Source organism: Rhinopithecus roxellana, chromosome 6, assembly GCF_007565055.1.
Source record: "Rhinopithecus roxellana isolate Shanxi Qingling chromosome 6, ASM756505v1, whole genome shotgun sequence".
In the NCBI taxonomy this organism is placed as follows: domain Eukaryota; kingdom Metazoa; phylum Chordata; class Mammalia; order Primates; family Cercopithecidae; genus Rhinopithecus; species Rhinopithecus roxellana.
The window spans coordinates 106,993,241-107,006,351 of NC_044554.1; the positions used below are offsets into that span (position 1 = coordinate 106,993,241).

The 13,111-nt window shown below is 45.5% G+C and overlaps 1 protein-coding gene across 5 annotated transcripts in view; it reads left to right on the top strand.

The window, feature by feature from the left end:
* The window catches only part of WDR60 (WD repeat domain 60), a 132,202-nt gene extending 119,692 nt beyond the window's left edge, over nucleotides 1-12,510 (top strand). For 4 of the 5 annotated variants that reach the window (XM_030933223.1, XM_010375367.2, XM_030933224.1 and 1 more), the window contains 2 exons: nucleotides 7,328-7,551; nucleotides 10,971-11,578. In XM_030933223.1, the coding sequence (XP_030789083.1) occupies nucleotides 7,328-7,551; nucleotides 10,971-11,169 (423 nt within the window). In that variant the 3' untranslated portion in view covers nucleotides 11,170-11,578. Of the gene's footprint in view, nucleotides 1-7,327; nucleotides 7,552-10,970; nucleotides 11,579-11,830 lie in introns of those variants that run through there. The other variant, XM_030933221.1, reaches the window with a different exon arrangement.
* Nucleotides 12,511-13,111: the final 601 nt, after the last annotated feature.

Here is a 13,111-nt window from a genome sequence, read left to right on the forward strand (position 1 = left end):
TGGCTGAATGGATAAAGAAACAAGACCCAGCTATATGCTGCCTTCAAGAAACTCACTTCACCTATAAAGACACACTCACACTAAAAGTGAAAGGGTGGAAAAAGATATTCCATACAACTAGAAACTGAAGAAGAGCAAGAGTGGCTATGCTCATATCGAATAAATTAGACTACGAATCAAAGACTGTAAAAAGTGACAAAGAGGGGTCTATATATAATGATAATGGGTCAGTTTACTATATAATGATATAGGGGTCAATTCAGCAAGAGGATATAACAGTTACAAGTATCTATGTACCCAACACCAGAGCTCCCAGATATAGAAAGCAAAGATGAATAGATCTAAAACAGAAATAGACTGCAATGCAATAATAGTAGGGTACTTCAGCACCCCACTCTCAGTAATGGACAGATTACCCAGACAGAAAATCAGCAAAGAAACATCAGAGTTAAACTACACACTAGACTAGTGGTCCCCAACATTTTTGGCACCAGGGACTGGTTTTTGTGGAAGACAATTTTTCCCTGAACCAGGGGTTTGGGGGATGGTTTCAGGATGAAACTGTTCCACCTCAGATCATCAGGCATTAGATTCTCATAAGGAGACTGCAGCCTAGATCCCTCACATACACAGTTCACAATAGGATGCATGCTCCTGTGAATCTAGTGCTGCCGCTGATCTGACAGGAGGTGGAGCTCAGGTGGTAATGCTCACTCGCCTGCTCCTCACCTCTTGCTGTGCGACTTGGTTTGTAACAGGCCGTGGTCTGGTACTGGTCCATGGCCTGGAGGTTGGGTACCCCTGCACTAGACCAAATAGGCCTAACATTTACAGAATATTCCTCTGAACTGCTGCAGAATACACATTGTTTACACTAGCACATGAGACATCATCCAGAATACCCCATATCTTAGGCCCCAAACAAGTCCATACAAATTCAGAAGAATAGAGATCATATTGAGTATCTTTTATGATTACTATGGAATAAAACTAGAGATCAATAACAGGAGGAACCTTGGAAAATACACAAACACATGGAAATTAAACATCTTCCTGAATGTCCAGTGGGTCAATTAAGAAATTAAGAAGGAAATTTAAAAATTTATTGAAACAAATGAAAATGGGAATGCAACATATCAAAATCTATGGGATATGGCAAAAGCAGTACTAAGAGAGAAGTTTATAGTAATAAATGCCTACATCCAAAAAAGTGGAAAGACTTCAAATAAGCAATATAACAATGCATCTCAAGGAAGGAGAAGAGCAAGAACAAACCAAACTCAAAATTAGTGGAAGGAAAGAAATAGTAAAGTTCAGAGCAGAAATAAATTGAGACAAATTACAGAAGATCAATGAAATGAAAAGTTGGGTTTTGAAAGATAAGCAAAATTGACAAATTTTTAGCTAGAATAACTAAGAAAAAAGAGGGAAGACCCAAATAAAATCAGAAACCAAAAAGGAGATACAACAACTGAACCCTCAGAAATACAAATAATCATTAGAGACTATTATGAACAGCTGTAAGCCAACAAATTGGAAAACCTAGAAGAAATGGATAAATTATTGGACACATGCAACCTACCAACATTGAACCATGAAGAAATAGAAAACTTCAGTAAATCAATAATGATTAATTAGATTGAAGCTGTAATAAAAAGTCTTCCATCAAGAAAAGCCCAGGACCTGATGGCCTCATTACTGAATCCTACCAAACAAAGAACTAATACCGATGCTTCCAAAATATCAAAAAAAATTGGAAACGTTCTATAAGGCCAGCATTACCCTGATGCCAAAACCAGACAAGGACACAACAGAAAATGAAAACTACAGGCCAATATCCCTGATGAGCATAGATGGAAAAATCCTCAACAAAATACTAGCAAACCAAATGCCACAAGACGTTAAAAAGATCCATTCACCATGATCAAATGGGATTCATCCCAGGGATGCAAAGATAGTTCCAAATATGCAAATGAATAAATATGAGACATCACATTAACAAAATCAAAACCAAAAAGGATATCATTTCAGTAGATGCTGAAAAAGCATTTGATAACAGTCAGCATCCCTTTATGATAAAAGCCCTCATCAAAATGGACATAGAAGGAACATACCACAAAATATTAATAATAAATAAAAGGCTGTTTAAGACAAACCTATGGCTAACATCATACTGAGTGGAAAAGAATTGTAAGCCTTTCCTCTAAAGGCTGGAACAAGACAACGGTGCCCACTTTTACCACTCTCATTCAATAAAGTACTGGAAGTCCTGGCCAGGGCAGTTAGGCAAGAGAAGGAAATAAAAAGCATCCAAACTGGAAGAGGTCAGATTAGCCTTGTTTGCAGACAGCATGACCTTTTCCTAGAAAAACCTACACTCCACCAAAAAAAACTGTTAGAACTGATACATGAATTCAGTAAAGTTGCAGGATACAAAATTGATATACAAAGATAAGTAGCATGTATGTATGCCAACAGCAAACAATCTGAAAAAGAAATCAAGGAAGCAGTCTCCTTTACAGTAGCAACAAAACTGTAAAATACCTAGGAATCAATCTAACCAAAGATGTGAAAGACCTATACAAGGAAAACTAGAACTCTGATGAAATAAATAGAAGAGGACACAAAAAATGGGAAGACATTGCATGCTCATGGATTGGAAGAATTCATATTATTAAAGTGACAGTGCTGCCCAAAGCAATTTACAGAGTCAGTGCGATCCTTATCAAAATACCAATGAAATTCTTCACAAAAATAAAAAAAGCCCTAATATGTATATGGAATCAATAAAGATCCTGAATAGCCAAAGCAATCCTCAGCAAAAAGAACAAGGCTGGAGGCCAAAGCAGACAGTTGAGATTACATCTTGCTAAAAGGCTTCTGAAGAGCGAAGGAAACAAAAATATTTGCAAATTATTTATCTGACATGGGATTCATAACCAGAATATATAAGGAGCTCAAATAACTCAATAGCAAAAAAATAAATAATCCGATTTTAAAATGAGCAAAAGATCTGAACAGACATTTCTCAAAAGAAAACATACACATGGTCAACAGGAATATGAATAAATGCTCCACATCACTAATCACAGGAATGCAAGTCAAAACCACAACATGACATCACCTCACCACAGTTAAACTGGCTCATATCAAAAAGACAGAGAGCCCTCATACACTGCTGCTGGGAATGTAAATTAGTACAGCCATTACGAAAACAGTATGGAGGTTCCTCAAAAAACTAAAAATAGAACCACCGTATTATCTGGGAATTCCACTACTGGGTATATCCACAAGAATGAAAATAAATGCATCAAAGAGATATTTGCACTCTTACATTCAGTGTGGCACTATTCACAATAGCCAAGATATGGAGTCAACCTAAGTGCCCATCAGTGGATGAACGGATAAGGAAAACGTGGTATATACACAATGGGATATTACTCAGGTGTAAAAAAGAATGAAGCCCTATCATTTGCAGCAGTGCGGATGGAGCTAGAGGCCATTATGTGAAATTAAATAAGGCACAGAAAGACAAATACCACATGTTCTCACTCACAGCAGCTGAAACAGTGAATCTCATGAAGACAGAGTATGGCATGGTGGCTACCAGAAGTCAGGAAAGCAGGGAGCTAGTATGGATGAAAAGAAAACTTAAGTATATAAATGTATTTATTACCCCCGAACTGTGCATTTAAAATTATAAAGATGGTAAATTACTGATGTATATTTTTATCTCAATAAAAAACAATAATTTTGTTGTTGATTGCATTTTGAAGTAACATTTTACCTTTTTTGTTTTTTAAATTTTTAGAGACAGGGTCTTGCTCTGTTGCCCAGGTTGGAAGTGCAGTGACGTGATCATAGCTCACTACAACCTCAATCTCCCAGGCTTAAGCAATCCTCTCACCCTCCAGCCTTAGCCTTCTGAGTAGCTGGGACTACAGGTGCATGCCACCATGCCCAGCATTTTTTTTGTTTTTGTTTGTTTGTTTTTTACTTTTTAATGTGGCTGCTGGATTTTTCTCTCTTTCTTTCTTTCTTTCTTTTTTTTTTTTTTTTTTTTTTTTTACTTTTGAGACAGGGTCTTCTTCTGTCACCCAAGCAGTGGCACGATCTCAGCTCACTACAACCTCCACCTCCCGGGTTCAAGTGATTCTCCTGCCTCAGCCTCCTGAGTAGCTGGAATTACAGGTGCACCCCACCACACCTGGCTAATGAGAATTTTAAATGACATATGTGGTTCCTATTTGTGGTTCTCATTATATTTCTATTGGATAGTAATCTATGTGGTCCAGACCCTGCCTCTGTGACTAAAGCATACACATTATCAGTAAATCTTACGTTTTGTGAAGATGCATGAAAGAACAGTGTTTCCAAAGGACTCTTGTATCCTGGTGTTCCGGAGTCCGGAGGCGTAGGAGGCCTCCAGAGGTGTCTGGGCCGGCCTCTGGAAGGTTCTGCCCTGGCCTGTTTCTACACCCTCCCAAGAGGACCTCCACCCACACACCAGAGGCACTGGGTCACCTGCATGCAGCTCAGCTTTCTGAAAAAAATAGAACCTCTGCTTTCTGAAAGTCTTATCTGCCCATGTGGAACAAGTCATTTCATGTAGTTATTGGATAGATATATATATATTTTTTTTTGAGATAGAGTCGCTCTGTCGCCCAGGCTGGAGTGCAGTGGTGCGTCTCGGCTCACTGCAACCTCCGACTCCCTGGTTCAAGCGATTCTCCTGTCTCAGCCTCCCAAGTAGCTGGGATTACAGGTGTGAGCCACCATGCCTAGCTAATTTTTGTATTTTCAGTAGAGGCGGAGTTTCACCACTTGGGTCAGGCTGATCTTGAACTCCTGACATTGTGGTCCAGCCCCCTCGGCCTCCCAAAGTGCTGGAATTACAGGCGTGAGCCACTGCGCCCAACCTGAATGGACTTTTTTTTAAAAAAACTTTTATTCTGACACAGTTTCAGGCTTACAGAGAAGTTACATAAGCAGTTCAAAGGCATCCTGCGCACCCTCTGCAGTACCACGTGGGCTTCCTTCTCTCTGGGTGTTCATGTATTTTCACCGTCTGAGGGGAAGTTGCAGACATGGTACTCCATCCCTAAACAGTTCAGCGTGCGTTTCCTAAAAGCAAGAACATCCCCACATAGCTGTTGTGGTCACAGTCACCAGGGAGTTCACACTGGTACAAAGCTGCTATCGAATCTGCAGATGGAGGGAGATGGCATGGATTGTCTGATAATGTCCTTTGTAAGAAAAACCATGTCCCAGGTCGTGTGTCTCATTCAGTGGTTTGTCTCTTTAAAATCCTTTGATCTGGATGTCAAAGACTGAATTCCTCCGTCTTTCATGACCTTGACATTTTTGAAGGGCACAGGCCAATTACTTTGTAGAATGTTCTTGAGCCTGAGCTTGTCTGAGGTTTTGGTCAGTCACAGTCAGACACAGCTTTTTCGTGCTTGGCTAGAGGAGCTCAGGGTGATGTGTGTCCTTGGGACACCCATGACGTCAGTTTGTACCATCCCACATAACACTAGTTCTGACCATGTGGAACTACCGTGGTCCCACTGATGCAGTGTCTCATGGGGAGATACCCTGACACTTTGTACACGTCTCAAAACTCCTTAGATTTCCACCACCAGTTTCGGCATCCATGGATGAATCTCGCCTGAATTGATTATTAGGATGATTGGCAAGTAGTGATTTTCCAGCCCACCGTTAATTTTCCATGTACTAGTTGGCTTTCTACTGTTGGGGAAGACTTTTCCTTTCTCTGTGTGTGGATGGATGTGTCTGTTTACTACATGTTGTGGACACGTTGCTTTTTGCTTTATTCAGTAGGTCATAATCATTTACTACCAGTATTTATTTTGCTGCTCAAATTTTATGGGTTAGGTCGGTGGCTGTCCTTCGAGCTGCCTCTTTATCCTTTTGGTGTCATCCTGTGAGCCCTGAACCAGCCACTTCTCCTCAGAGTTCTGGCTCTTATGAGTGGAGGAAAGTATCTAGAAACCAAGATCCGGGCAGTAAGAAGTGTTTGACATACTTCTGGGCCTGCTCAGAGACACGGCACATGGAATACCTGCTTTTATCTGTAAACCACATAGGCAGGCATCACACACTGTGAGTTTGCACCCTTGTCTCCAACACCGGGTTAACAAACGGTCCCCCCAGCCTCCCTCCTCCACGGCAGTGCCTGCCTCTCAGACAGTGTGTCATTAGGACGATTGATCTGGTGGATGCTTCCTGCACTTTATCCGTTCACATGCTCACTCTCGGAATACACAGAGCTCTTCGTGCCTGGGGAGATGAAGGCCACTGAGGAGCCGGTGTTCCGGGCTCTGCTTGGGCTTCAAGTATAAAGTGCACCATTTCCTGGGGTGTTCAGAAATTGTGTGGTCTGGTTCCTGCCCCTCCTTTCTGTGTGGTTATGTTACTTATTTGAAATGTAGGTTTTTAAATTTGTTTATATTTCATTTTAGAATTTTACTCCCATTCTTGACTTTTTCTTTTTTTTCGAATATGGGAAAGATAAAATATATTTAGTGAAAAGGAATTAATCTTCTCTTTAAAAGCTAAAAATTTGGTCTTTTATTAAACCAGTTGTTTAATTTTATGAAAACTTGAATCCAAGGGAAGTATATAACCATATTATAGACACAAATGTATGTAGTTTTGTAAAAGGTGCCATATTTTCATGGAGCCGATCTTAATGGCCCATGCTTGAATCACTGATACTCAACTTTGTTAAAAATAAATACGTGTTTATATATTCACTGAGTCTGTTGATTATTGGCCATTTTGGAAGAGAAACACAAAGCGTGTCAGAGTCAGGTGAGTGCTCACCTTTGTAATTTGTGAGGAGAGATTCAATATTATGATTTTATGTTTGGAAAACAACAAATTAATATTTTTGTGGTACAAACTAAAGAAAACCAATCCCCTGAAAAATTTCTCTGGCTGCTGAGATCAAGTTAAGAAAAAAGCAAAAAAGAGGCTTGGCATGATGGCTCACACCTGTACTCCCAGCACTTTGGGAGGCCAAGGTAGGAGGATCACTTGAGGCCAGGAGTTCGAGACCAACTTGGGCAACATAGTGAAACCTCATCTCTACGAACGATATAGAAGCCAGGTGTAGTGGTGCATGCATGTAGTCTCAGCTACTCAGGAGGCCGAGGCAGGGGGATTGATTGAGCCCAGGAGGTCGAGGCTGCCGTGAGCTGTGATTGTGCAACTGCACTTCAGGCTGGGTGACAGAGCGAGACTCTGTCTCAAAAAAAGAAAGGAAAAGACCATGTTCAGCAGTGTTCATCCTTCCTGGTCACAGGCTGGCTGTTCGGACGGAAGCATCAGGCTGCACCAGCTGAGCTCCGCGTTTCCGCTCCTGCAGTGGGACAGCAGCACAGACAGCCATGCAGTCACCGGCCTGCAGTGGTCCCCGACCAGGCCTGCCGTGTTCCTGGTGCAGGATGACACATCCAGCATCTACATCTGGGACCTCCTCCAGAGCGATCTGGGTCCTGTTGCCAAACAGCAGCTCTCCCCCAACAGGCAAGTGGGGAAGTTCTGGACCAGCTGTTGGTTGCAGGGGGTGCCTTGGCCACAGGTGCCACTTGTGGTCTTTCTTTTGATTTTTGCATGAGGCTGCTACATTTTAAGATGTGGCCATACGTAAATTTAAATAATATGTTTAGTTAAAAATTAAAAAATACTGTTTTTGAGAGCGGTGTTGGGTTCACAGAAAGTTGAGTGGAAGGCAGAGATTTCTAGCCCCTGTCCCACATCCCGGCCGGAGGTGCGTGAGGTGGAACCATGGACCTGCCTCCACACCACCACCACTGAGTCCACAGTTTACATGAGGGTTCACTCTTGGATTGTGCATTTAAGTAATATTTTTAAAACCACTTTAAAGTGTGATTATTTTATATTTAGCACAAGGTCTTCTATTGGATTCACAGATTAATCGTGCAGTATTTCCCCATCATTAGTATTCTGTGAGTAAGAAATGATAGTTTGTGAGAGCTTCTTAGTTATGTTCCTTTGCCAGTCTTACGAACTGTAAGTTTGTAATGTCTGAACGACGTACTAGGTGTTCCCCTAGTGTCTAAAGGGGGAAAGGGGGATAGTGCGTGGAATGAACGATCCACGTGATGCCACACTAAAGCCATTCCGGCCCAGGCCCCTCAAGGGGCTCCCAGCTCCCAGCCAGACCAGCACAGCCGGGACATGCACATCAGTCCACGTGATGTCGCTGATGGGATTCAGACAGGCGCACTCCCGTCGACACCACTGTTAGGTGGTTTGTTTGTTTTGCAGCAGAAGTGTTCACGAAAACTTGCATCATGAGGCCTCTCCCTGGGCCCTGCTTGTCTGTCCACCTGTGTTTTTTTCTTGAGATTTTACATTTCTCTTTAATAAATCCTCCTACTGTGAGGGTTCATGTTGACCTGGGGAGAGAAATCCCACAGCCCTTTTGTAAAGGAAAGGTAAGAGTTTAATAGAATGTTGGGGGTATCCCAGTGAGATCTGAATGAAATTAAGAATTGCATTTATTTAGTTTGATTCCTAGGTTTACTTACATTATTCTGATTATTAAAAAATTATACTAAAATCCGGGCTGTAACTTGCAGATAACGACACAACACACCTGCAGTTTATTATTCCAGAAAGTGTGTTTGTGCCTGCATTACAGGATAAACACGTTTACCCAGCACCGACTTGCTTGGTGCCTGAGGCTCCGCACCCTGAGATCTCTCACTCCCTGGTGGGCAAGACAGACAATAAGCAGAGTTAACGAGGGGCTCCCGAAATGTGCTGGAAAATGTGCTGTGGAGGCAGATGATGAGGAAGAGGTCACGAGCGAGGGTCAGGGCTGAGGGGGCCAGGCAGTGACCTAGGAGATGGGATCTGGGTGGGGGCGGCAGGGCCTGGGTGACACGCCTCGAGGTGGGCCGTGCTGCCGTGGCGGGGACTGGAGGGTCTGGGCACAGGAGCCCCAGCTCTGTGTGTGACAGGCTCCAAGCCTGGCTCCCAGCGGAGAGCATATTTGCTGTCATTAGCAGGTTAGGGACCCTCCGTTCTGGAGCCTCATCTTAAGGGCATCACAGCTTTCCATGAAGGAGAACGTGCTAGGGACCCTGGCTTCAGTCTCCAGCTGAGACCCCAGTGACTGGCTGCCCTGGGGAGCTCCCCTAACCCCTCAGCAGTGCCGGATGCCTGGGTCAACCCTGTCCATCGTCTCAGGAAGGAGGTGGCAGCCGGGCCCACGTTCCTCCACTTCCCACACAGGAAAAGGCTTTGGAAGGAGGTGGCGTTCTCGCCTCCTGTTGGGCAGCCAGAGGTACCAGACACAGAAAGTTACTTTTCTCTGGTTAGACAGAGAAGCAGAACAAGAAGAAACGGATAGTTTGAAAGGAAGGAGTTTCCATACAAGCAATGATTTAACACTTTTAGAGTTACGTTACAACCTCTGACAAGGACTCACTGTTGCCTGTGGTTGAGAAGCAGGTTGGCCGTGGGGAACAGGCAGGGGCCCTCGGGGCCAGCACAGGAGGTGGCAGGAGCCTGGTGATGGCTCAGCGTTGGGCCGAACTTTCACTTTTGTCCTCTGTCCTCTTTGCTTGGATTCTGTCTGCCTTAACAAATCTGAGGGACGTTTAGAAGAACTGACGGGTGCTCGTACTGTGTTTACACATCTGTCACAGCTGTGGTTTTAAAGCATCTAGACCTAGTTCACCCAGGGACTGTTTAATTTGCCCAGTGTCAGGGAAGCCTTTGGTGTCCACCGTCCGTTACTGATGTTTTCAAGTTTGCAGCTAAACATCACTCCTGCTTCACACACGCAACTGAAGAGCGGTATTCAGGTATCCGCTGGTGAAGATCTGAGTGGCTTGTAGTTCCTCATGGTCTGCCCCTTTTGGGGTGTCACGAGGCTTCATTCCCACACTCTGCTGCCCCACGTCCTGGGGAGTGAGCAGGGAGGGGGTGCACTCAGGTAGCTGTCAGATTGGATGTGGTTTTCCCCCATGTAGTGACAAGGGCAGGGACCCCACCCCCATCATCATCAGGCACAGCCGGGATCCTGGCAGGTCCCTGGGCGATGGCATCAAGCTGGATCTCAAAGGACAAGTGGGAATGAAGCAAAGATAGGTAGGGAATCTGCCAGAGGCACGGGGAGACGGGTTTCCCCAGCGACGCCTGGAGCTGCAGGTGCCGGGAGCATGAGCGGGAGGCCCAGGGCCACAAGGAGAAACTGGGCGTGTTCCTGCCAGCCACAGGAGGGGATTTGAGTGGGGGCCAGGTGGACAGCGGAGGTGTGTCTTTGAGTCTCTGTCAGCCTCGGGAGGGGATTATAGCTGGGGCCTGGTAAGGGAGCTTGTGGTCATCAGAGTGAGATGAGGACGGCCTCATTGTGGGGAAGGGGCCCCTGAGAGTGAGGCTGGGGAGGCAGGGTGGCCCCAGGTCTCGTGCTCAGGCAATGGGTGGGTGATGGAGGTGCTGGTCCCGTGGAGGTCAGGAGTGGAGGGGTCTAGGGCTCCTGGGTGAGTCTGGGCTGGAAATGCAGACTTGTGAGCCCTGACACTTAGCTGTGGGTGAGATCTGGGGAGGCCAGAGACCGAGGATGAGGCTCTGATGGGTGGGCCTGCCTGGGCTGCTGATGCCCCCACTTTCTCCAGGGACCTGCCTGGGGGCTGCTGACTCTTGGCCTGAGGAGAGAGCAGGCACCCTGAGAGAGTGCAGCACGTCCTCATCACTTAGCTCTGCGAAGGTCCATCCGGCAGGCCTCTGACATACAGAAATGGGTTTTCATACGTTTATTTCTGGTCTAGCTTTCGTTTTGGCTATTGGTATTTTTAGAATTTCTTACTCGTTTCACTCTTCCCATGGAAGGTAGATATTTTGAAGACTCAGACATAACCGAATGTCCCTTTGTATGCACTGACCCTCTGCTTCTGTGCCCCTCCCTGTAGGCTGGTGGCCATGGCTGCGGTGGGTGAGCCCGAGAAGGCTGGTGGCAGCTTCCTGGCCCTGGTGCTGGCCAGGGCCTCCGGCTCCATCGACATCCAGCACCTGAAGAGGCAGTGGGCGGCCCCGGAGCGGGATGAGCGCAACAGGCTGCGTCTGCTTTTGCAGGAGGCCCTGTGGCAAGAGGGAAAACCACACAAGTAGCGGGTGTTGCTGAGAGGACGGCGTTTAGGTAATGGCCCAAATTTAAAAGACATAAGATGGATAATTTTACTGTGCAAGTATATTTATGTATATAGACTATGTATATTCTGTATATAATTTATTTTACAAGAATATTTCTTTGGTATTCCAAGTAAATAAATGACTACTTTTGAATGGAAACAAAGAAAATTCTAGCATTTACGAAACTTCCAGGGGAGCGTAGAGCCACATCCAGGGTGCTCTTTTCTGAGAGTATTTCGAGTTATTTTTAGAACAGTTTAAAATATTGTCACATTACTACTAGATTTTAAACAGTCTACCATGAGAATGTATCTTAATGAACTATTTTCTTATGCATAAAATATATGTACACATGTCTAAATTAAAAGGAATTACTCCACTGAAATGACCTCTGCCAACGGTGTTTTCTTAAAATTCTTGAGCACCTTCTTTTGGGATTATTGGAATGTCATATTTGCAGAGCAAGTCAGACATGTTTTCCATTAGTACTAAAAGTTGTCCTTGTGTGGAAATCATACAAGTAAATGAACTCCCTTGAATTTTGTAGCTCAGGTAGACCAGGAATCATGCTGCTGTAACAAAATGCCCTAGGCTGGGCAATTTATCAGCAACAGAAATCTGCACCTCCTGTTTTCTGCAGGTGGAATTCAGCATCAAGGCGCCCCAGGTTTCGTGTCTGGTCAGCTGCCCTTGGCTTCCCACAGCACCTCGTGGCTCTGCCCTCGCATGGCAGCGGAGGGCAGAAAGGCTCCGGGGCCTTCAGCCTCTCTGGCGACAGCACCAATCCATTCACCAAGGCTCTGCCTCTCAAAGGGCCCCACCCCTTACCATGATCACCCTCGTGCTTAAGTGCCAGGCTTTGAATGTTGGAGGGACACACACATTCAAACCATAGCACAAAGACAGGAGAGTTCTGGGGTGAGGACAGAAAGATCCCAGAATGTGTCACAAACACCCATCCCTTTGCCCTATCACCCTCCTGAAATGTTCCCAGCACCGTTGGCCATCAGTGGGTCTGTGAGGCGAACGGATCGGCACAGTTAGGTCTTCTCACTGGGTCACAAGATCCCCTCCCCTCACCTAGCCAGAACTGGAGCGTCTTAGACCTGGAAGGTATCTGGGAGGGACCCATCAGGCCAGCTGTGACACCCAGACACAGCCCCCTTTCCCCAGCAGCAGGGCTGCACATCTCACATGGGCCTCTCTCCAGCCACCCGAGCGAGCAACCGCCAGCCTTTCTTTGCTTTTTCATTGTTGATTTGAAATTGTTGACTGGGCATGGTGGCTCACACCTGTAATCCCAGCACTTCCGGAGGCCTAGGCAGGTGGATCACGAGCTCAGGAGTTTGAGACCAGCCTGGCCAACATGGTGAAATCCCTTGTCTACTAAAAATACAAAAATGAGCTGGGCAAGGTGGCGGGTACCTGTAATCCCAGCTACTCAGGAGGCTGAGGCAAGAGAATTGCTTGAATCTGGGAGGTGGAGGTTGCGGTGAGCTGAGCTCATGGCCCTGCACTCCAGCCTGGGCAACAGAGCGAGACTCTATCGCAAAAGCAAAACAAAACAAAACAAAACAAAAAAACCCGTCAGAACCCTACATGCTTGTTAAGAAGACAGCTGAGACAGAGTAACATAGACAGTGACCGTCCCTTCCCATCCAGTCCCATCCCAGGAAGGCTCCGTTGTGTGCTGGAATGCACACATGTAAGCACACCCATCCTGGGTTCCTAGGGTCCCTGTGGATGGATGGCAGTCAGATGCTGCCAGGATTAGTCTACCATCCCCACTGGCCCACACATACCCCCTCTCTGTCCCATGGGCACAAGGACTTTGTCTCGTTGGCCGCTGAGTCCCAGGTGCCTGCTACAGCGCCCGCTGTGTCAGTAGAGGCTTAGCCAATTCTTGTTAAACAAATGGCTG